The 21732-nt window shown below is 43.3% G+C and overlaps 1 protein-coding gene across 4 annotated transcripts in view; it reads left to right on the forward strand.

Annotated features, from left to right (window-relative positions):
- The window catches only part of LOC104642870 (BDNF/NT-3 growth factors receptor-like), a 281490-nt gene that overhangs the window by 87180 nt on the left and 172578 nt on the right, over positions 1 to 21732 (forward strand). For all 4 annotated transcript variants that reach the window (XM_075738918.1, XM_075738915.1, XM_075738916.1 and 1 more), the window contains 3 exons: positions 14227 to 14363; positions 17233 to 17365; positions 18850 to 19149. In XM_075738918.1, the coding sequence (XP_075595033.1) occupies positions 14227 to 14363; positions 17233 to 17365; positions 18850 to 19149 (570 nt within the window). The remainder of the gene's footprint in view (positions 1 to 14226; positions 14364 to 17232; positions 17366 to 18849; positions 19150 to 21732) is intronic.

Below are 21732 nucleotides of genomic sequence, written 5' to 3' on the forward strand. Positions count from 1 at the left end.
TTTTTTTTCTCTGGGATTTTTATTTAAGGTAGTCAAGGTTTCAGGGGGAATACATACTGCTCCTCCTTTCCACCATATACCTAGGAGAGTTGTACCTTTTCTGCTGGAACCTGAAGTTCTAAACTTTCCAGGTGATTGATTATTTTATTTTGGGTTTGTCCCACTGCAGTGGCAGCGGACCGCCCCCCCAAAAAATATCATCAATGTATTGGTAGGTTTTAACTCCCTCAGGGGTGATTTCTGATAGTGCTTGGGCCAGGGCGTGGTGCGCCAAGGCAGGCGAGCGCCGATATCCTTGGGGCAAATGAGTAAAGGTATATTGTATACCTTCCCATGTAAATGCAAATCTATCATCTCGGTGGCCTTCCTGTAGAGGAACCATGGAAAACATATCTTTTACATCAATGGTGGCTAAAATTTTATGGGACTGTTCCTGTATGGTGACAATCAGTTCGGCTATATTAGGCACGACTGCTGTCAGGGGACTAGTGCAGGCGTTTAAGTGCTGATAATCGATTGTTAGCCACCACTTCCCATTTGGTTTGCAAACTGGCCACACTGGAGAGTTATAAGGGGAGTGATTTTGAACAATTACCCCCTGCTCCTGCAGCTCTCTTACCACCAGAGCGATTCCCTCCCTCGCCCCCAGCGGTAAGGGATAGGATTTCACATTCACGATTTTAGACTGGGGAAGGGTAGGGGCAATCTGCAAAAGCCTTATCAGGATTGCCAGCGACCGGAACTTCCACTCCCTCCCTGCCGAGTCTGTCCAGAACTTCCCTTTCAATAAATCCAATCCCAAAATATTCGTAGGGAGCATTCCCAATATCATAGTGGTCTTGGTCCCTGCGGATTCTTTCCAATTCATCAAATCTGACGTTGTAAATGATACGTTTACATACACTAGTAAACCGTCTGGACCTACTGCCTGTCGAAGGGGGGGCCTGAATTACAGGATGTCGAGTTCTCCCTGCTATTGGGCTAAAAGCTTCACTACCTCTTTCACTGCCTCCCTCTCCATTATTAACACTTTCTTTACCTGGAGCTACTAACATCTGAATATCTTCCTCCTCCTCTCCCAGCTTCAGGCACCTTTTTCCAATACTGCAAGCAGAACAACACCTCGGTGCCTTCTTCACATCTTTCATCATCATCACTGCATTTGAATCAGAAATTAACAAATTACATTGCTTTCTTGTTTCATGATAATTTCTCAATGAGAAAAATAAATCAACATATGGTACTTCATCCCATTTATCCAACCTTCTACAAAATAACATCAGTTGCAAAATTGTATTATAATTTAAGGATCCTTTTTCTGGCCATTTTTCCTCATCGTCCAATTTATACTTTGGCCACAACTGAATACAATACTCTGTAAGTTTCTTTTTTGTTAGGGGATCCTCTCCAAACTTGCTCCAATGTTTGAAAATGCAGCCTAGTGAGGAACAAGGAGTTATTACAGATTGTTGGGCGCCCATATTTTTCTTTCCCAAAAAGAACATTCTAAACCACTATGCCATACACTCCAGTCGTCACTGTCCAAACGTATATGACTATTTCCCTTACAACAACCAGTACGTTTTAAACCAGACGTATATGACCCCTTATGTATGCATACAATCACCTTAAACCAAGATTTCATATACTCCAGTCATCACTGTGCAAGCGTATATGACCCCTTATGCATGCAAATAACAACCCAATGAGCAATATCCCTTATAGCAAGCGCTGCACCATTGTATCGCTTACCTGCTCCGGCTGGGGAAAATACTCGCAGAGTCCCCAATCAAAGGGTCGGTGCCCGCTGGAGTCCGGAGAGCAGTGTCTCCCCACCGCCATCTGGCAAGTCAGTCTGGGCAATTGCTTTTGTTCAGGCCTGGGTGCTCGGTGGATTTCCCACAAATCAAGCACACCTAATGCCAGTTCTCTTGTCGTATTTATACACAAAAGTTACAAATTAGTACACTCCCAGTTACAATGATTGGTTCATATTTCTTCACTTAGTATGTAAACTAGAACGCATGCTCAGTTCCTTTCTCCACCTTTATCTTTTGGGTAGGTGGTATAATTGGGGTAGGGGACTCATGGGTCAGTGGTCGAGGGGACCCTGGCCCAAATTACCTTTCCCCTAGTTTCTCAATACTTCTGGCACTCCCGAATGGTTCTTCAGGGTCTGTTGATCAAAGTAAGGATTTATCAGTTATGCTTCTACCTCTTGACAATCACATCTTAACTAACTGATACATTGTTTGGATAAATATTAACTAACATAGGGATAGGACTGTACAATAGCCATCCTTAGCAGTACCTAGCAACTATCTACAAAGCTATCTGTAACATCCTTAACTATGAAAAACTATCTGTAACTTCTTAGCTACAGAATCATGATTAACTTTTAAATTCGATGCAAGATATCAGGAGTGGTGTCTCCTGGTAACCAGTACTTTACTTGGGCTGTAGGTTGGGGTTTGGAATATCCAAATACATCAGTAACCCATATCTGTTTTTTATCAGGGACAATCCCACTCCAGCCTGCAGTATCGGCATTTAAAGCAGACATTTGGGCCCCTGAGTCTACCAGAAAAGTGACCAGAGTCTTAAAAGGACCAAGGGGAAAGGTTATCAGTAGGTCCCCCTGCTCGTTTTCAGTGAGCCTTCTAAAATATACCCACTGGCTGTCTCCCGGCTCACTCACTTGGGACGGCGCAAGAAGTTTCCCGACCCTGGAGGGCCAGTGGGCCCTCCCACAGGAGCTGTGGAAGCGGCCAGTCTCTGAGGTACAGGGGCTGTGGGGATGATTTCCTCTCCTGGCTGGTCTCTAACTATCGGTTTCCACATTTTTACCAGCAGCTGCAAATTGGGGAGGGGTAGGCCATCCATTAATTCTCGGGGAATACCTTTATCTAGACCTTCCTTCCACACCCGATTTCTTGAGGACCCCCCCCGCCAAAGCTTCTATCTCAGGGGCAGAGCATTTTCTCCTCTGTCTTGGTCCTACGGACCACTGCTTGTGCCTTCCCCTCCTCCCCGACATACCTTTCATGCTGGCCGGTCTGCCCTGAAGTCCCATGGCTACAATGGCTCTTAGTCAGTCTTGATTTTGCACAGCATAAATCTTCAGTGAATCAGGTAACCCTCTAATCAAGGGAGTCATCCTATCTGGATTAGCAAACAACAACATCGGGGAAGGTTGGCGGGGAACTAGGTGCCTGTCATGCATTAGTTGGAAGCAAGCCGCCATCTGTACACTCTCTGTAAGCTGGCTTACTCCAGGGGTGGGGATGGCAATGGGATCTCCTCTCTCCAAGGGGTCTAACCCTCCAGCCCAGTACGCCACCCTTTGGGTCAGGGACCAAGGTTCCCGCTCGTCATCTACGGTCAAAAATACACCGGGACCCCAATATCCCTGAGCCTCCTCCTCCGAAAGCCTTATTCTGTCTCTGCCTGTCAGGGAGACCCTCCACACATATTCGGTTTCAGTTTCCTTAGCCTGCCTACTATATTTTTTCCTGCAGTTTTGCCAATTCAGTAAAGGTATAAGGTATCTCTTTAGTGGTAATGGCGGGTTCCACATCTTTGCTGTCATACACGACTTCAGTTTTAATAAGTGACCACATCTTGGGACTAGGGTCAGGTTCTGTCACCGCCCCCAGCTCCTCCCATGGATAGTGAGGGACAACCTCCCTCGCACGAGGTCGGCTTCTTTTGATAAGCTAGACAACCCTGGTTCACTCTCAAGGTCCCCAGGGAGCTGCAACTTCAGCTCTCTTTCCCTCGCAAAAGCATCTTGCAGGCTACCCTTTAAGTTTTCCGTGATTCTTTTCTCGTCTGCTAATGCTTTTTCGGCTAGCTGCCATTTTGTCACCGAAACCCAAGAATAAACCTCATAACACCAATGTAGTGTTAAAAGGCAGGCATTCTTTATTGCAGCGCTGGATGCACAGGGGAAATAGCTCCACCCAACATGCATGCCAGGTGATTGCCAACACACAGATTATATAGGATCAAAATATACATATTCATCGTTTTTCTCAGAAAAATAAGTCCTATGATAATCATTTCTTGGAATTAATTTCCATATTCTCCTCCCCATCATGCATGCTCAGTGATTTGAGTCGGTGGTCCTCAAGGGGTCTCTGGTGGTCGTCGGTGGTCGCGCACCCGTGTCCGCTGGATAACCCTCTTCTTGCGGGCATGCGCAGTATCCTTGCTGTGGATGCACCTGTCCATAACAACTTACTTCATAAGACTAATATCCCCGGGCCTATTGTCCGGTTGAGTAGGGACTGTACATGGAACATAGCAGCATTGTACCTTGTCATGGTCAGTTAGCTTCATTACCTATTACCTTGGTTACAAACTAATTATTCCAAACTAGTCATTCTATAGTTTCTTTCTCACGGCCCCTGTCCCACGGTTACAGTTTCACCCGTTCCATTTCCAATTCCATCTGTAGTTTTTCACCAGCTCCTGGAGGGATTCATTTGCCTCCCGCTCAGCTTGTTTAACAATGCATTTGTCCTTCTGGGCAGCTATCAATGTGGCTCCCAAGACACCACAAACCACAGCCTTTCCCTTTCCAGGCCTGAACTTATTTTCTTTTGCCAAGTCTCTTATCTGCTCTGCTACAGTTGTCAGGGACTGCCAATGTCCCTCAGCCCAGTTACGCAAGCTTTATAGCTCTTCAACAAATCCAACAGCGGGGAGCAGTCAAGATCAGTCTTATCCCGGGTTGCCATGACCTACTGCCGGAGATTTTGTCTTCAACCTAATCACTCTGGCTGATATCCCCTTTTATGGAACTTCTTTACTGCTTTTCACAGAGAATCCTGTCCGTGACGCCAATTTAATGTCCCATCACACTCGGTGGGTGAGGTTAACTTTTTAATTCTCTGCACGGTAATCAGGAGTAACAACTATTACTCTAGAGGTTCAAACAAATCACAAATGTACTTAAAACTCAGCGGAACTACAAAAGATAATGGCTTGGCAAAAGTTATAACAATACTTAAAACTCGGCGGAACTGCGAAAGATAATGGCTTAACAAAACTTATAACGATATTACACCAATGTGCCGGAAAACAAAGTTAGAGTCAAAGAGAGTAGCGGAGAGAAAGAGAGAAAGAGAGAAAGAGAGAGAGAGAGAAAGAAAGAAAGATAGATAGACGAGGCTTTGGGCAATGTGGTCTAGTGGAGGGTATCCCTGCCTGCAGCAGGGGGGTTGGAACTAGATGATCTTTGAGGTCCCTTCCAACCCTAACCATTCTATGATTCTATGAAAGAAAGAAAGAAAGAAAGAAAGAAAAGGAAGAAAAGGAAGAAAAGAAAAAAGATATCATCACCCTTGGATTCAGTGACATGGTCTGCTCGTAGTTGTAATCCTTTAGATGGCAGGCGTGCACCGAAAACTTGTATTTCCCCTTTTTATAACCCAGTGTGCTCCCCCCATAGATGGGGTTTTGTCACCACTGAGCAGGCGCAGCATGTGTTCAGGAATGCTCAGGAATGTTCCAGAATGTTCAGGAATGTACTGGTGAGTTGTGGGGGTCTTGAAGGTCACGCTGTCCCCCTCCCCTCAGGGCTGACCAAGCGATGACCCCTCGTGGGCATGCATGTTTCAGGAATAGGGGGGGTGGACTCCCACGATGCCACCTTACCTCCACAGGTTCTGCCCTTGGTCGACACTCCATCGATCAAGATGGGTGTTTGCGACATTCACTTGTTATCAGAGCCTTACAAGTGGGGCCTCTTCAACACACATCCCCTCCTCCTCTGGCAACATGCTGACATCTTTACCTTCTGGCCAGTCCGTGATCACTTCCAGAATTCCTGGACGATTGGGGTTTCTTCTTTGAGCCCGCTGTGTGATCAGTGCAATCCACTTACTCCACGTAGCATGAGTTGCATGGTGTGTAGAGGGGACCCTCCCTTTGAACATCCAGCCCAGCACTGGCAGTCGGGGTGCCAAGAGGAGCTGTGCTTCAGTGCCAATCACTTCTGAAGCAGCTCGAACCCCTTCGTAGGCTGCCAATATCTCCTTTTCAGTTGGAATGTAGCGAGCCTCGGATACTCTGTATCCCCGACTCCAAAACCCCAGGGGTCGACCTCGAGTCTCCCCTGGTGCTTTCTGCCAGAGACTCCAGGTAGGGCCGTTCTCCCCGGCTGCGGTGTACAGCACATTTTTTACATCTGGTCCTGCCCGGACTGGCCCAAGAGCTGCGGCATGAACTATTTCTTGTTTAATTTGTTCAAAAGCTTGTCGTTGCTCAGGGCCCCATTTGAAATCATTCTTCTTCCAGGTTACATGGTAGAGAGGGCTTACTATCAGACTGTAATTCGGAATGTGCATTCTCCAGAAACCCACAACACCTAAGAAGGCCTGTGTCTCCTTTTTGTTGGTTGGTGGGGACATGGCTGCTATTTTGTTGATAATATCCATAGGGATCTGACGCCGCCCATCATGCCACCTTATGCCTAAAAACTGGATTTCCTGCGCAGGCCCCTTCACCTTACTTGGTTTTATGGCAAAGCCAGCCTGCAGCAGGATTTGGATTATTTTCTTCCCTTTCTCAGAAACTTCCTCTGCTGCTGAGTTGCCCCATACAATGATGTCCTCAATGTATTGCAGGTGCTCTGGAGCTTCACCCCATTCCAATGCACTCTGGATCAGGCCATGGCAAATGGTGGGGCTGTGTTTCCACCCCTGGGGCAGTCGATTCCAGGTGTACTGGACGCCCCTCCAAGTGAAGGCAAACTGTGGCCTGCACTCTGCTGCCAAAGGGATCGAGAAAAATGCATTAGCTATATCAATTGTGGCATACCATTTGGCTGCCTTTGACTCCAGTTCATATTGAAGTTCCAGCATGTCTGGCACAGCAGCACTCATGGGCAGCATGACTTCATTCAGGCCACGATAGTCCACTGTCAGCCTCCACTCTCCATTGGACTTCCGCACTGGCCATATGGGACTGTTAAAGGGTGAGCGGGTTCTGATGATCACTCCCTGACCCTCCAGTTGACCAATCAGCTTGTGGATGGGAACCAGGGAGTCTCGGTTGGTGCGGTATTGCTGCCAGTGCACAGTTGTAGTAGCAATCGGCACCTGTTGCTCTTCAACCCTCAGCAACCCTACAACAGAAGGGTCCTCCCAGATACCGGGCAAACTAGACAATGGTTCAATTTCCTCCGCTTCCAAGGCAGCTATGCCAGAAGTCCACTGATACCCTTTTGGGTCCTTGAAATACCCTCTCCTGAGGCAGTGTATGCCCAGGATACATGGAGCCTCTGGCCCAGTCACAATGGGGTGCTTTTCCCAGTCCTTCCCAGTTAGACTTACTTTGGCCTCCAATGGAGTCAACTGTTGGGATCCCCCCATCACACCAGAAATAGATATGGATTCTGTCCCTTTATAGCTTGATGGCATTAAAGTACACTGTGCACCGGTGTCCACCAGAGCCTTATACTCCTGTGGGTCTGATGTGCCAGGCCATCAGATCCACACAGTCCAATAAACCTGATCGTCCCTTTCCTCCACCTGGCTGGAGGCAGGGCCCCTCTAATCCTGCTCATCATATTCGCTACTCACTTCTTGCAAAAAGGACTTTGAAGTCCCTTGAAGAGGATCAGAAGTATGAGTAGGCCTTTTACTCAGTCTGGGGGGCTGCCTGCTGGAAACTGGAGCAGCATTTTTCCTGGAAGAATCCCTTTTTATGACTACTCATGTATTTGTGCCCATAGGGTTGAGGTAGTTTTTCCATCCCATTTCCTCATGTCCTCTCTGTGGTCACGCAGGTAAAACCACAGGATGCCTCGTGGTGTATACCCTCTATATCCCCTCTCTGGAGCAGAGGAACGCTTACTCCTAATAGCTGAAATACTGAAAGTTGGGGAGTAGGACATATCCTCTTTGAGTTGCCCCACCTCCTGGGACAGTTTCTGCACACCCGAGACGAGGGAGAAAGAGAGAGTCTCTTCATATTGCCGGAGTCAGCCAGCCACTTCGTCCACTGTGGGTGCCTCTTCATCTTTCCAGTCCATTACCACCAGTGAGTTGGCATAAAATGATGGTGCACTCCATAGAAACTTCCACCACATGGGTCGTGTGCACTGGACTTCATCCTAGCTGCTTGGCTTCCCTACCCTCTAATTCTAGGCTGCTCACTCCATTATCCCAGCGTTGGAGTAGCCAGGTAATGATGTGCTCCCCTGGAAGGCAGCTGAAATCTTTTTGCATATATTGCCACTCACTCTGGGATAAGGAACCTCTGGTTCTGGCTCTTCTTCCTTCTCGTGATGGTCCCAGGTCATCATCATCCTTCACTGAGCAAACTGATTTTTTTGTGTATTTCTTTTTGTGTATAGGGGCAACTAATATCAGTACGGGTTGTTTTTTTAGCTCAGCTACAGTGCCTGTTGCAGGGTTTGGAGTAGCTGCAGTGCCTGTTGCAGGGTTTGGGGTAGCCGCAGTGCCTGTGGGTCTGTTTTCCCTCTCTTGCCCCTAATGGTGCTGCCTGCTATCGTGCAGTGTGTGGTAGATACTGGCCAGGGCCCAGCACAGCACAGGAAGTTGTGCCTCCTTGGAATAGCCACAGCATTTTCCTTTCAAATATTCTATCACTTCATCAGGGTCCTGTAATTGTTCAGGAGTGAAGTTCCAAACCATTAGGGATGAGAAGGTCTCTAGATACCTGCCCATATTCTCCCACATACCATGCCAGCCCTGACTATTCAGCCTCAGGGAAGTTCTCTGGGTGGTTTTCTTAAAACAATTTTTGGTAAACCTAAACAGGACTTGAAACACTGTCAGGAGACATAACAATAGGAATATGCTGGCTTGAACATCCCAAGGGTATTGAAAATTCTCAAAAGCTGTTGTAACCAGCCAAAAGGGAAAAGGGGAGTTGAAAGAGTGGGAGAACGTTTCACCCCCTGCCTTCCCCATAGATTGGGTGCAGTTATTAATCAATTCCAGGATATGTCATCCGAAGTACGGGCGTGACAGAAATGGCACATACAAATACCAGCTTAGGCTCATGACCATTGATGCTATCATATCATAAGTCTGTATCACACGGTACAACAAAATGAGAATCCTGACCCCTCTCCCAGAGGTGATAAACAGCACCACAGGGAACACATACAGCAAGTACGGGTTTATATACTAGAGCCACGTGACCAAACAGAACATCATTGTGACCAACGACTGTTTAAATAACATTATAAATAATTATCACATCTGTGTTTTAACACGCTCCTGTCAGATCTGTCATTATCTCAACCCTTCATGCCTCACGTTGGGTGCCAAAAATGACTGTCGTGGTTTAGCCCCAGCCGGCAGCTGAGCACCACACAGCTGCTCAGTCACCCCTTTCTTTCCCCCAGTGGGATGGGGAGGAGAATGGGAAGAGAAAGGGTTGGGATAAGGACAGTTTACTGGGACAGCAAAGGGAGAGGGAAATAACAACAGTACTGATAACAGAATGTTCACAATGGTTGATAACACAAGGCAATTTACCTATCTGATAACCGACCGGATGCTCAGCCCACACTCAGACCGTCCCCGCCCCGAGCCGCCCCTCCCCAGCTAGCCCCCTTTTATGGTGAGCATGACGTCACATGGTATGGAATAGCCCCCTGGCCAGCTTGGCTCACCTGTTCTGGCTCCTTGTGAAAATTAACTCTATCCTAGCCGAAACCAGGACATGAGCAAAACAGACTCTACTTGTAGAAATTAATTTAATTTGTTGCCAGTTAATTGTAACAGAGTAGGATACTAATAAATGAAACAAAACGAAAACCACCTTCCCTCCATCCCTCCCTTCTTCACAGGCTGAACTTTACACCTAATTTTTCTACCTTCTACCCCCTGAGCGGCGCAGGGGGGATGGGAAATGGGAGTTGCAGTCAGTTCGTCACACGTTGTCTCTGCTCCTTCCTCCTCACACTCTTCCTCTGCTCCAGCGTGGGGTCCCTCCCATAGGATGCAGTTCTTCACTAATTGCTCCAATGTGGGTCCTTCCCACAGGCTGTAGTTCTTCAAGAACTGCTCCAGCATCAGTCCTTTCCACAGGGTGCAGTCCTTCAGGAACAGATTGCTTCAGCATGGGTCCCCCATTGGGCCACAGGTCCTGCCAGAAAACCGTCTTGTATGTGGGCTCCTCTTCACAGGCCTCAGCTTCATTCAGGACATATCCACCTAGTCCCATGTCAGGTCCTTCACGGGCTGCAGGGTGGATATCTGCTCCCCCACAGTCCTCTATGGGCTGCAGGGGATAACCTGTGTCACCATGGTCTTCACCACGGGCTGCAGAGGAATCTCTGCTCTGGCACCTGGAGCACCTCTTTCTCCTTTTATTGTTTCTCTCACATTTTTTCTTTGTCCCCTCTCTCACAGCTACTGCACAGTGTTTTTTACTTTTTTCTTAAATATGTTATCATGGAAGCACCACCAGTGTCACTGCTTGGCTCAGTTTTGGCCAGCAGCAGGTCTATCTTGGAGCTGACTGGAACTGACTCTGTCTGACGTGGGGCCAGCTTCTGGTATCTTCCCACAATAGCCACCCCTGCAGCCCCCCACTACCAAAACCTTGTCACGTAAACTGAATACATACATACATGTCCAGCACAGCAAATAAGCTCTGTTATTTGAGAGGATAAATTGCAAGTCAAACTTGCCTGGAATTGTTGATGAGAAATGCCTCATAACTGAGGGTAAGGATTCTTACAATGTGTAGGACCTCTGAGTGCTGGTACACTATCTCTGAAGAAATATCCAGCATGTTATGTAATTATTTGCTATGCAAATAAATATGATGTGAGGTCTTCCATCCCTAAAGTCTTTTGACATTCCTTGCAATATTTTTGAAGATGGTCAGCTCCAAAGTAGTCTATAATGTGCTGGGTTTTTGGAAGCACTCAGCATATTAATGCTGTTACTCTTTTGAAAGTTTCCATTGGCTTGGGCGCTGAAGAAGAAGAAAAATGAAATATGAAGTGATTTATAGATTTGTGAGATGGTGGGAGAGTCATGGCTCTTGCAAAAGTACATCAGCAGCAAAAGGAAGACCAGGGAAAATGTGGGCCTGCTGCTGAATGAGGTGGGTGCCTTGGTGATGGAAGATACAGAGAAGGCAGAGTTACTGAATGCCTTCTGTCCCGTCCCACTCAGGGGGTGAGGGTGAGGTTATCTTTTAAATTCTCTGCGCGGTAATCAGGAGTAACGACAATTACTTTAGAGGTTCAAACCAATCATAAATTTACTTAAAACTCAGTGGAACTACAAAAGATAGAGGCTTGGCAAAAGTCATAACAATGTTCAAAACTTAGCAGAACTATGAAAGGTAAGGGTTTAGCAAAAACGTGTGACGATATTACCCTAATGTGCCAAAAATTAAGTTACAAAGAGAGTGATAGAGAAGAAAAGAAAGAGAGAAAGAAAAGAGAGAGAGAGAAAAGATATCACCACCCTTGGATCCAGCGATGTTCTCTGCTCATAGTTGCAGTCTTCAGGTGGTGGGCACGCACCAAAAACTTATGTTTCCCCTTTTTATAACCCAATGTGCTCGCTCCATAGGCAGGGGTCTGTCATCACTGAGCAGGCGCAGTATGTGCTCAGGAACGTTCAGAAATGTTCTAGAAATGAGTCGGTGGGTTGTGGGGGTCCTGGGGATCTCACTTCCCCCCTCCGCCCTTCAGGGCTGACCAAGTGAGTGGTGATCTTTCACAGGCACACGGTGCACAGAGCACAGATGGTCTTTGTTTACGTGTTTCAGGAATAGAGGAGTGGTCTCGCAAAATGTTATCCTGCCTCTGCAGGCTCCGTTCTTGTTCAACACTCCCTGGTCATCATTAGTCCATCCCTGTCCATGTCAAGACGGGTGTCTGTGACATTCAATTGTTATCAGGGCCTTACACCACTCCATGGCTCAAACAGACGTCTTGACTTCTTCTTGGAGGTTATCTTCTATGGTGGTAATTCTCACATATCAAACAGAGGGGGAAAGGAGAGAAGAAAAGAGTGCTGAGAGAGCTAGCAGATGTGATTGCGAGGCTGCTCTCCATCATCTTTGAAAGGTCATGGAGAACAGGAGAGGTGCCTGAGGACTGGAGGAAAGCCAATGTCACTCCAGTCTTCAAAAAGGGCAAGAAGGAGGACCCAGGAAACTACAGGCCAGTCAGCCTCACCTCCATCCCTGGAAAGGTGATGGAATAACTTATTCTGGGAGTTATCAAAAAGCATGTGGAGGAGAAGGTGGTTATGTGGAGTGGTCAACATGGATTCACCAAAGGGAAATCATGCTTGACCAATCCGATAGCCTTCTATGATGGCATGACTGGCTGGGTGGATGAGGGGAGAGCAGTGGATGTTGTCTACCTTGACTTCAGCAAGGCTTTTGACACTGTCTCCCATAACATCCAAGCTTAGCAAGCTTAGGAAGTGTGGGTTGCATGAGTGGACAGTGAGGTGGGTAGAGAACTGGCTGAATAGCAGAGCCCAGAGGGTTGTGATAAGCTGCGCAGAGTCTAGTTGGAGGCCTGTATCTAGTGGTGTGCCCGAGAGGTCAGTATTGGGTCCGGTCTTATTCAACATATTCATCAATGACCTGGACGAGGGGACAGAGTGTACCCTCAGCAAATTCACTGATGATACTAAACTGGGAGGAGTGGCCAACACACTGGAAGGCTGTGCTGCCATTCAGCGAGATCTTGACAGGCTAGAGAGCTGGGTGAGGAGGAACCATATGAAATTCAACCAGGGCAAGCATAGGGTCCTGCACCTAGGGAAGAACAACCCCAGGCACCAGTACAGGTTAGGGGTTGACCTGCTGGGAAGCAGGACTGTGGAGAAAGACCTGGGAGTCCTGGTCAATAACAAGCTCTCCATGAATCAGCAATGTGCCCTTGTGGTCAAGGTGGCCAATGGTATCCTGGGGTGCATTAAGAAGAGCATGGCCAGCAGGTCGAGGGAGGTTATCCTCCCCCTCTACTCTGCCCTGGTGAGGCCACATCTGGAATATTGTGTCCAGTTCTTTCCAGTGATGAGGAAAGGCTGAGAGAGCTGGGTCTGTTTTGCCTAGAGAAGAGAAGACTGAGAGGGGATCTCATCAATGCTTATAAATATCTAAAGGGTGGATGTCTAGAGGAAGGGATCAGACTCTTTTCACTGGTGCCCAGTGACCGGACAAGGGGCAATGGGCACAAACTGGAACACAGGAAGTTCCATCTGAACATGAGGAAAACCTTCTTCACTTTGAGGGTGACCGAGCACTGGAACAGGTTGCCCAGAGAGGTTGTGGAGTCTCCTTCTCTGGAGATATTCAAAACCCACCTGGATGCAATCCTGTGCCTCCTGCTCTAGGTGATCCTTCTTTAGCAGGGGGATTGGACTAAATGATCTCCAGAGGTCCCTTCCAACCCTTACCATCTGCAAACCTGTGAATCTCCGTAAAATCTAGGCTGGTTTATTGGTGAGTGATATCTTCTTGCAGCTTTTCTTTCCCTCTTTTTTGAGGGCAATAGTTAAGTCTGCTGAAGTGCCCTGGATAGCTGCTCTGTGCAGTCGCTGATGCTCTCTTCTGTCCTTTCTTTCCTCTGGTTTGATCTGTTCAGGGCTTTGCTTCCCTCTTGTGCACTTTGTACTTGAAGATCTAGGTTTTGCTCTGTTGTCTATGAGCTCTCTGTATGAGAAGGAGGGCTTCGATCTCTTCTGTGATACCATGGGGTAATGGGATTTTCACGTTAACTGTAGTTGAGAATAGTGGGAATACCACAATGTCAGTTAGTCCCTGGAAAATAGAGGTTTCATTGCAACTGCTACAGCAGAGACAGATTAAGTTTCCTGTGTTAAAAAATGGAGGGATTTTTTTTTTTTGAAAGTTAAAACCTGAAGTTAGGATAATTACTATTTGCCCACCTGAAACATTTCCCTCTATAATTAGCTTCATGTATTTCCATATGCTAGAATGTTTCCTTTGGATGTGAAATGAAGGAGGCTCAAAAAATTTTATGTAGCAGTATTTATATATGTCCAACAATGCTGTTTGTACTCCATTCCTGAACAATAACTGACCACAGTGAATTTTAAGGAAGCAGTGTTTTTGATTGCATTTATACATTTCCCATAGAACTGAGCAGTATCTATTTCTGGCAAACACAAATATCCATGTGGTGTTTCTTTTTTGGGTGGTTTTTTTTTTGTTTGTTTGTTTTTGCTTGTATCATAGACTTGCCCTCAGCAAACTTAAGCAATTACAACATCACCGTGGTGGAAGGAAAGAGCATCACATTGTACTGTGATACTACTGGAGGGCCACCCCCTAATGTATCCTGGGTGCTCACTAATCTTGTTTCAAATCATGAGGTAAGTTTCATATTCAAATACGTGGCAATTCAGAGACAAGACATCTGCCAAAGGATGAAATAAAGCTTTGTCTCTAACTTTAATTAACTTTTTATAAAAAATATGAAATAGTAAATTTCGGAAAATGGCAAACATTCATTCCTCGAGAAACTGATTTGCACTTAAGTTTTTGGATGTTATTTTGTAAATGAGAGTGCTGTAATTTCATGGAAGTAATGTAGCGAATCAGGATACTGAAGCTTAAGTACTTTCTCGTTATCACAAATACCTGCATAGAGAAAACAAGTCAAATCTGCTCTAATTGCAAGAAAAGCTTTGTCTCTCTAATTTTATTATATTTTTAGGCCAAAAGCTTGGTGTGCTGGAACTTTGGTTGTAAATATTAATTACTTTGTAGTTTGTTTCATTTTCCTTTAACAAAACAAAATAACAAGAGAGTCATGAAAGTCAAAGTCAAGGTTTTACTATGGCAAAATTTTCTTATGAAGTATGAAAATGTTTCCTCAATAAACCCATCTAGACAGCAGGAATTTTGTTTCCTGAGATCCTGGTATTCTGTGTACCTGCCTTAGACTGTGCGTACAGTGAAGATATACTGATTAAGTTCTTTCTGATGGATATGTTGATAAGGAGAAGCATTTAAGCAGGTCTTCAACATGCAGCTGTTGACCTCCTAAATTGCCATTATTTACACTGTGCAAGACCCTCTGTTATTTACAATTTTATGGCATCGGGTCCCCTGCATTCATGAGAGTACAGACTGTCTAAAGCTTTCTGGTCTGTACAAAGTGCGTGATGTGTACATCCAAAACTGTTCCTGCAGTATGGAAGAGACAGGACCTCTGGGGTCTCTTGACCTCTGCATTTTCTTCAGTGAGGTCTTTACATTAGGCTTATGTAGAATTTGACTACCCTGTCTTTCAACTTTCATAACAGCTTTGCAGAGCTCTAGTTTTATTTTTAAACTTTTCTCTAATGTGTAAAACTACCCAAATGCATCAGTTATCAACAAGAACAAGAAATTAAAACAGTTTGAGGAATTTATGCAGTTGTGGGGTTTTTTTATTTTTCTATTTCTTTTCTTTTTTTTTTGAGTCATGAGCCAAGACAAACATGGGATACTGTTCAAAAAGTAAGATCACCTCATTTTTTAACCTTTTTTGTCTTTCAAATGCTATGTTCAGTTTACTTCGAGGTTTCCCAAAAAGCTTTTTTATCCTGACATAACTTTATGAGAGGGGCTATATTAGCTGTAGAGCACAGTGGTCTTTTCAGTAGCAGAAGAATGAGTGCCTTTTAAAGCTCATTTGTCATTCACAACTTACCTTTTCTGTGAGTGTTGGTTTTGGTTTCCTTTTTCTCACTTCGATATCTTTGTTTCTGCCTCCCTTTTCTTAACCTCCTATGCTGCTTCTGCCTGTTTTTCTTTCCTGTTTTACAAGGAGAAATGTTAGCAAAAGTGAAAACCAAACTTCAATCCTGCAACATTAACCACATGCTCAGCTTTCATGCTGATGGATAAGTTGGTTAATGTCAGTTAGACTTTTCTTGCTATTTTCTTGCTATGCTCAGCCTGAGCCTGCAATTGAAGCCCTGTGCTTTAATTCCTGCTTTGAGGACTGCTCACCTCTGAGAGTTGCACATGGAGAAACGTGCATTGGGGTGTTGGCTTTTCCACTCCTCTTGCCCCCGTGGCACAGTGAAATCAATGGGACATTTGACTTAAGTGGAGTTAAGGTGTCATCTAGATGTTTAAAATTCTGGTCCTGCAATCCTGTATGCAGGAGCGTTCCCACATGTCCCCATTGTCTACCACTGGAAGTCACTGTGGTTTTACAGGTGCAGCATATCATCTGCTTGTGTTCTGTGCAGCATCAAAGCATATGTGTACAATAAGTACCCCAAAAGGCGGTTTTTAAACAATCATCCTCATTGTTGTTTATTTTCTAAATTTGTTTTGGTTCCTTTCCTTTTCAATAAAATAATCTTGCATTTTATGAAAAATTCAAGTATGGAAATAGTAATTATTTGGCTGTCATTTTAAGGGTCTCATTTAAGATAACAGAGGCTTTAACAACTAGCTTTGCTAGCTGATTTTTTTTAAAATCTTTGTAATTAATTTTTACTTTGTTTTTGCAATTAATTTTTGTAATTTACTTTATGCAGTGTAGCATAGCTGCATATTTAATATAGCATTTAATGCACTGAACTTTCTGTAAATCATAATTGTTACCTCAATTAGCCTGTGCTCAAGCACAGTAAAACAGCACTTGGGCAGTAGTTCAGTTAGTAGAAGGGACATACTGCCTTGTGGAAGGTTCCATGATAGCAAGAAGCTTTTAAGAGACATTTGGCTAAGGAGGAGGGAAAAGACATGTTGTCAAGGTGCAGTAGAGCTCAGAAGGCAGTAGTAGAAGAGATGTCAAGCTAAGTGTAAATGAAAGATATAAAAGGAAGAGTAAAGCAAGGGCTGAACAGAATATAGGAGGGAATAAAAACATTAAAGAGATTAGAGATAGACCATAGAAATCAATCATGAAATTGAAGAGAGGGATAAGCAAAGGAATGGGTGCAGAAAAAACATTTGCGTAGAGAGAAAGAGATGTCAAAAGAAAGTGATGTGATGGAAAAATGAATGAGTTTTTGGGGCTTTGAATCCACCGCTACTGATAGTTACAATTAGTTCTGTAAGTGTTTTGCATCTGTTTGGATAAGAAACCAAAGTAATGCTTTGATTAATTACAGTTTGATACAGCTAAAAGGAAGGGAAAATGGAAAATGCTGTTGTACTGTGGCCAATGGTTCCCCCTCTCTCCATTGTTTCTTTATGCCATATTTGGCACATTCATATTTTTTTGATCATTTGTAGAGTGACACAAGTAAGAATCCTGCCTCGCTAACCATAAAGAACATTTCATCTGCGGACAGCGGACTGTGGATTTCTTGCATAGCAGAGAATATTGTGGGACAAGACCAAGCCTCTGCTGAGCTCACAGTATTCTGTACGTAAGCAGGCTAAACCACATTGGCAATAACTATTTTGGATATAAATATTTGTTGGGAACACAGATTGTTGAAACAGAAACACCCTTTAAGCATGCGAACTATCTATTGTAGTTAATTCTGGGAATAGCCCAACAAGCAGTTGTTATTTTTACCTTTTTCTGCTCTGAGTTCTTCTGCAAAAATTATGTTTCTAAATGCTTTAACTTCCAGTGTGAGCAATCTCTAAGAAGATGCCTGAATCCCCAAATACTCAATGGTACTGTCAGTGTGAACAGGTTTGTAATGGTGTGCATATACATACACACTATCTTAGGAATTAAGAAACATGAATGCATTAAAAGTCATAGAAATTATTTATAATAAGCTACAAATTTAAAAGTTTTTTTTAACTAAACCAACAATTGCTTTGTTCAAAAATTAACACACTTGCATCATTTGTTCTGCCAGATGTAAATTAATTTGTCATACCTTTGAATAATTATTTATCAGGGCCAAGGAAGGGGGGACGTAGTATAGAAGCATTGGCTTCTTAGATCTGAGATTCCAGCCTGAATTCACTTTATGTGAAATATGTTTTCACAAGGTGCAACCCTCTGTTTAACTGAAGATGGGAATAGAACAATTTGTATATGGAAAAAAAATTTCAGCATGTGCTCATGACAGTAAACTTAAGAAATCACTCTAGAAGCATTTAAAATGTTTTGTAGATGGAAATTAGATTTGAAATAGCTATGGAAAAGGACATAAACTAGAAATGTTTGAACAGTGTAAATGAGATTGTGAGATTGGCACTGTTATGAATGATAAAAGGGAGTATAATGAGATGAAATTGGATGCAGTTACGAATTAATACCAAGGAAAATTTCCTAACAGAGAAATAATGTGCAAGGTGTTGGAATAGTCTCCAGAGGGAAACAGAAGTCTGTAAACTCGAGGCATTTAGCACATTTGAACAAAGAATGAGAAAATGTATAGTAGAAAATGGTCCTTCCCTGACAGAAGAATCCAGGGAATGAAATCAGCTGTTCTGGCTTTGATTCTTTTAAAGAAGTCACCTGGAAGTTTGGATTCCTAGCTGAATATATTTCTAGTACTAATTGCTTTTGACTGACTTCTTTAAAATATTTTTAATACTGTTTTGTACCTTCAGCACTCCTCTGTGGCATTTTTTCAGCACAGTAAAGCTAAAATTTCCCTATCTCCCTTCTCAGTGATCTGGTAACTGAACTTTCCACACCTTGCAGAGTAAGTGATTTAATGGGGGTTCACACTTTGAAACTAGTTTGTTTTGTTTCTTTCTAAAGAATGGCTTAATTTCAGTTGTAAGTGCAGTACCCAAGGCAGAGCAGGTAGGCTTCCTGTGTAAGTATCCTCCAAATAGGTATAATTCCTTCAAGTAGCATATTTTAGCACTGATAACTTTAGAAAAAAAGATGTTTGGGATATTCTGATGTTCTTCACTCTGTTTTTCCCATTATAGTTGCACCAAATATCACATTTATTGAATCTCCAACCCCGGACCACCACTGGTGTATTCCATTCACTGTGAAAGGGAACCCTAAGCCCACATTGCAGTGGTTCTATGAAGGGGCTATACTGAATGAGTCTAAATACATCTGTACTAAAATACATGTTATCAATCAAAGTGAATACCACGGCTGCCTTCAGCTGGACAACCCTACCCATCTGAACAATGGTGCTTATACCTTACTAGCAAAGAATGAGTATGGAGAGGATGAAAAACGGGTTAATGCTCATTTCATGTCAGTGCCTGGAGATGGTAAGTATATATATATTTTATATTAGCAATTGCAAATTGACAAGTATGTAGAGACAGCGCTCCTGGCCAGCTTACCTATTTTGGAGGAAGCTTTTTACATGCATGTTTTTTCTCTGAATGAATATTTTCAAGATTAGTTGTAAAAAAATATTTTTTTTAAAACATTTTCTTCTTGTTTATTGCTTTTCAAGGGAGACCATGCTAGTGCTCTCTAAATCCTCCCTTTGAGTAACCATCCTCAGTGCCAGTTAAGGCTAGTAAAAGATTTCTGTTTCTGAAGTCTTTAGCCTCAGTTCTGATCCTGGAAAGCACTGAGTACCAATTCAGTCACTCTGCAAGTTTTCTACACTGTGTACAAGTGCAACTAGGCAGTGTATCCAAGGGCACAGGGAGTATGCCTACGTAGCATCTAGTGCATTGATGCAAAATCAGTAATGCAGTCCAGTGAGTTGATGATAATATATTGTGTAGGACACTAGAGGGAGCTGGACAGGAAACAAGTAACCCAGAGGCAAGATGGACCAACTCTCAGGTCCTCACAGGCATTTAGACATCCAATTCCCATTCATTTTGGTAGAGGTTGGGCATCAGCATGCCTAGGAATATCTGTGCTCAAGATGGTTATCTTCAAATGTATGCATCTTATGCTGCTCTCAAGGCTCCAGGTCAGACCTCCTAAATGCTATGTGAGCAGTCTCAAGGTGGACTAATTCACTGAACTGCAGGGACTACTGTTAATGTACATTGTGGTTTGATCTTGTCCCACATTTTCAAAACCATATTTGAAGTGACTGTAAGAATATGAAGGCATACATGTAAGTGCATTGCTGTATGCAAAAAAACTGAGTGGAACTTGAGTGGAAATATAGATGTGGTTTTGTGCAAATAATTGCAGAATCATATCTGAAAATACGAGGATGTGTATACCTTTGGCTTTTTAACCATGGGATAGAAATAGCTTCCCTCTTTTTTGAAACAGCATTATGCAGTGCTAATGTTATGTGATAGAAAAAATGTGAATATTTAAATTCCCTCTCCTACATTGTAAACTACAGACAGTAAAAATATGGTCTGTATTTAACATTTGTTCCTATCAGCTTAGCCTGACAGAGGGAGATAGCAAGTCTTTTTCTTTCCCACCCTTAGAAAGAGGTGAAGAGCTGATATAATCGGGTTCTATTTTCTCCTGCTGTTCTTAGTAGCTGCTCTCTTCTTTTTTCTCTACAGTCCTTCCTTAAATAGACTCATTACAGAAACAGGTCATGGTTTCAGCTACTGGCATCCTTTAATACTACATTATAACAGTTCAGTAAAACAGTTCATCTAATAGATATTCTGTGTACAATGGAAGTTGTCTTGTACTCTGATTATTTAATATGAATTTGGCTTCATTTTCTTAACAGAATAACAATTCCTCTAATACATTTACATGAATTTATAATTTTTTTCTTTTAATGTTCCATTTTTCTTTTATGCTTGTCCCCTGTAAGCTGAAAATTTCCCAGTTGTGGCATTTTAAATTAAAGGTATGCACCCAATTAGAAAGACAGCATTATTTACTTGTTCCTTCATTTTTATAAAAATATGCATTATAAGTCTCCAAGATAATCTATGCTGTGTTGAAACTGGACTACATACAGACAGGATGTAACTGTATTAGAAATCAGTTTGTGTGTAGGGGATGGCACCAAACCAGTCTTAAAAATTAACAGCAGGGGAAATGACTTATCTAGTTAGCCTCCTCAATGTTGTTTTTATTAGTGGAGCTTTTTCCTGTAAGACTTATGGTACTGAGCTTTAGAATATTCCACAACATTGTTGTCTCCTCCATTGAAGCTGACATAAAAGTAAATGTTAAAAAACTAGCATCCTCTATGCATTGTATTACTTTTTTTCTTTTTTTTTTTTTTTTTACTATTACTATTTAAAGCACTGCCAGGATCTTTCAGACTTTTTTCAGATCTTTCAGGCTTTTTCAGCACTGTTGTTACAGTGTAGTATCTCCTTTTGGCCCGCATATCATACAATGAAGCATATAGATTAGGCCCATGCTCTGGTATTATGTTCATTTCCATGCCTTCATGACTGAATTAAATACCAGCCCTGATGTTTCATGGGGTGGGGTATCCTGACTGAGCTTTGAACTGATTCTCTGGTTATTAAATCACTTATAGGGAAATGCACTGAAGATAAACCCAAAAGAAAATTAAAAAACATTCACCTATAAACTATATGTCTATTTAAAATAAATACAACAAAGTCTGAAGCATGTTGTATCATCAACAGCCTACTTTCAAAGTTGCATCATGCATGACGAAGACAGGATTTGTGCTAAGATGCTCTCAGCTTCCAGTATGCTACTTACAGAACATTTTTCAAGGGACGGAGGATGCAAGCATAAAGGAGAGGAAATTATGTACCACAGTGGGATTTGGGTCAAGTTAATGATATCACAGTTAATGTTATAAATTAAAAGTTTGTTTAAAATACTAAGGTCTGGAGAAACAAATTTCACATTCTGTTAGCTAGATTTTTAACTAATTTTAATCTGCTAATATTCATGGATTCCAGTGAAGCTGTTCT

This window comes from Balearica regulorum, chromosome W (assembly GCF_011004875.1).
Source record: "Balearica regulorum gibbericeps isolate bBalReg1 chromosome W, bBalReg1.pri, whole genome shotgun sequence".
NCBI lineage: Eukaryota > Metazoa > Chordata > Aves > Gruiformes > Gruidae > Balearica > Balearica regulorum.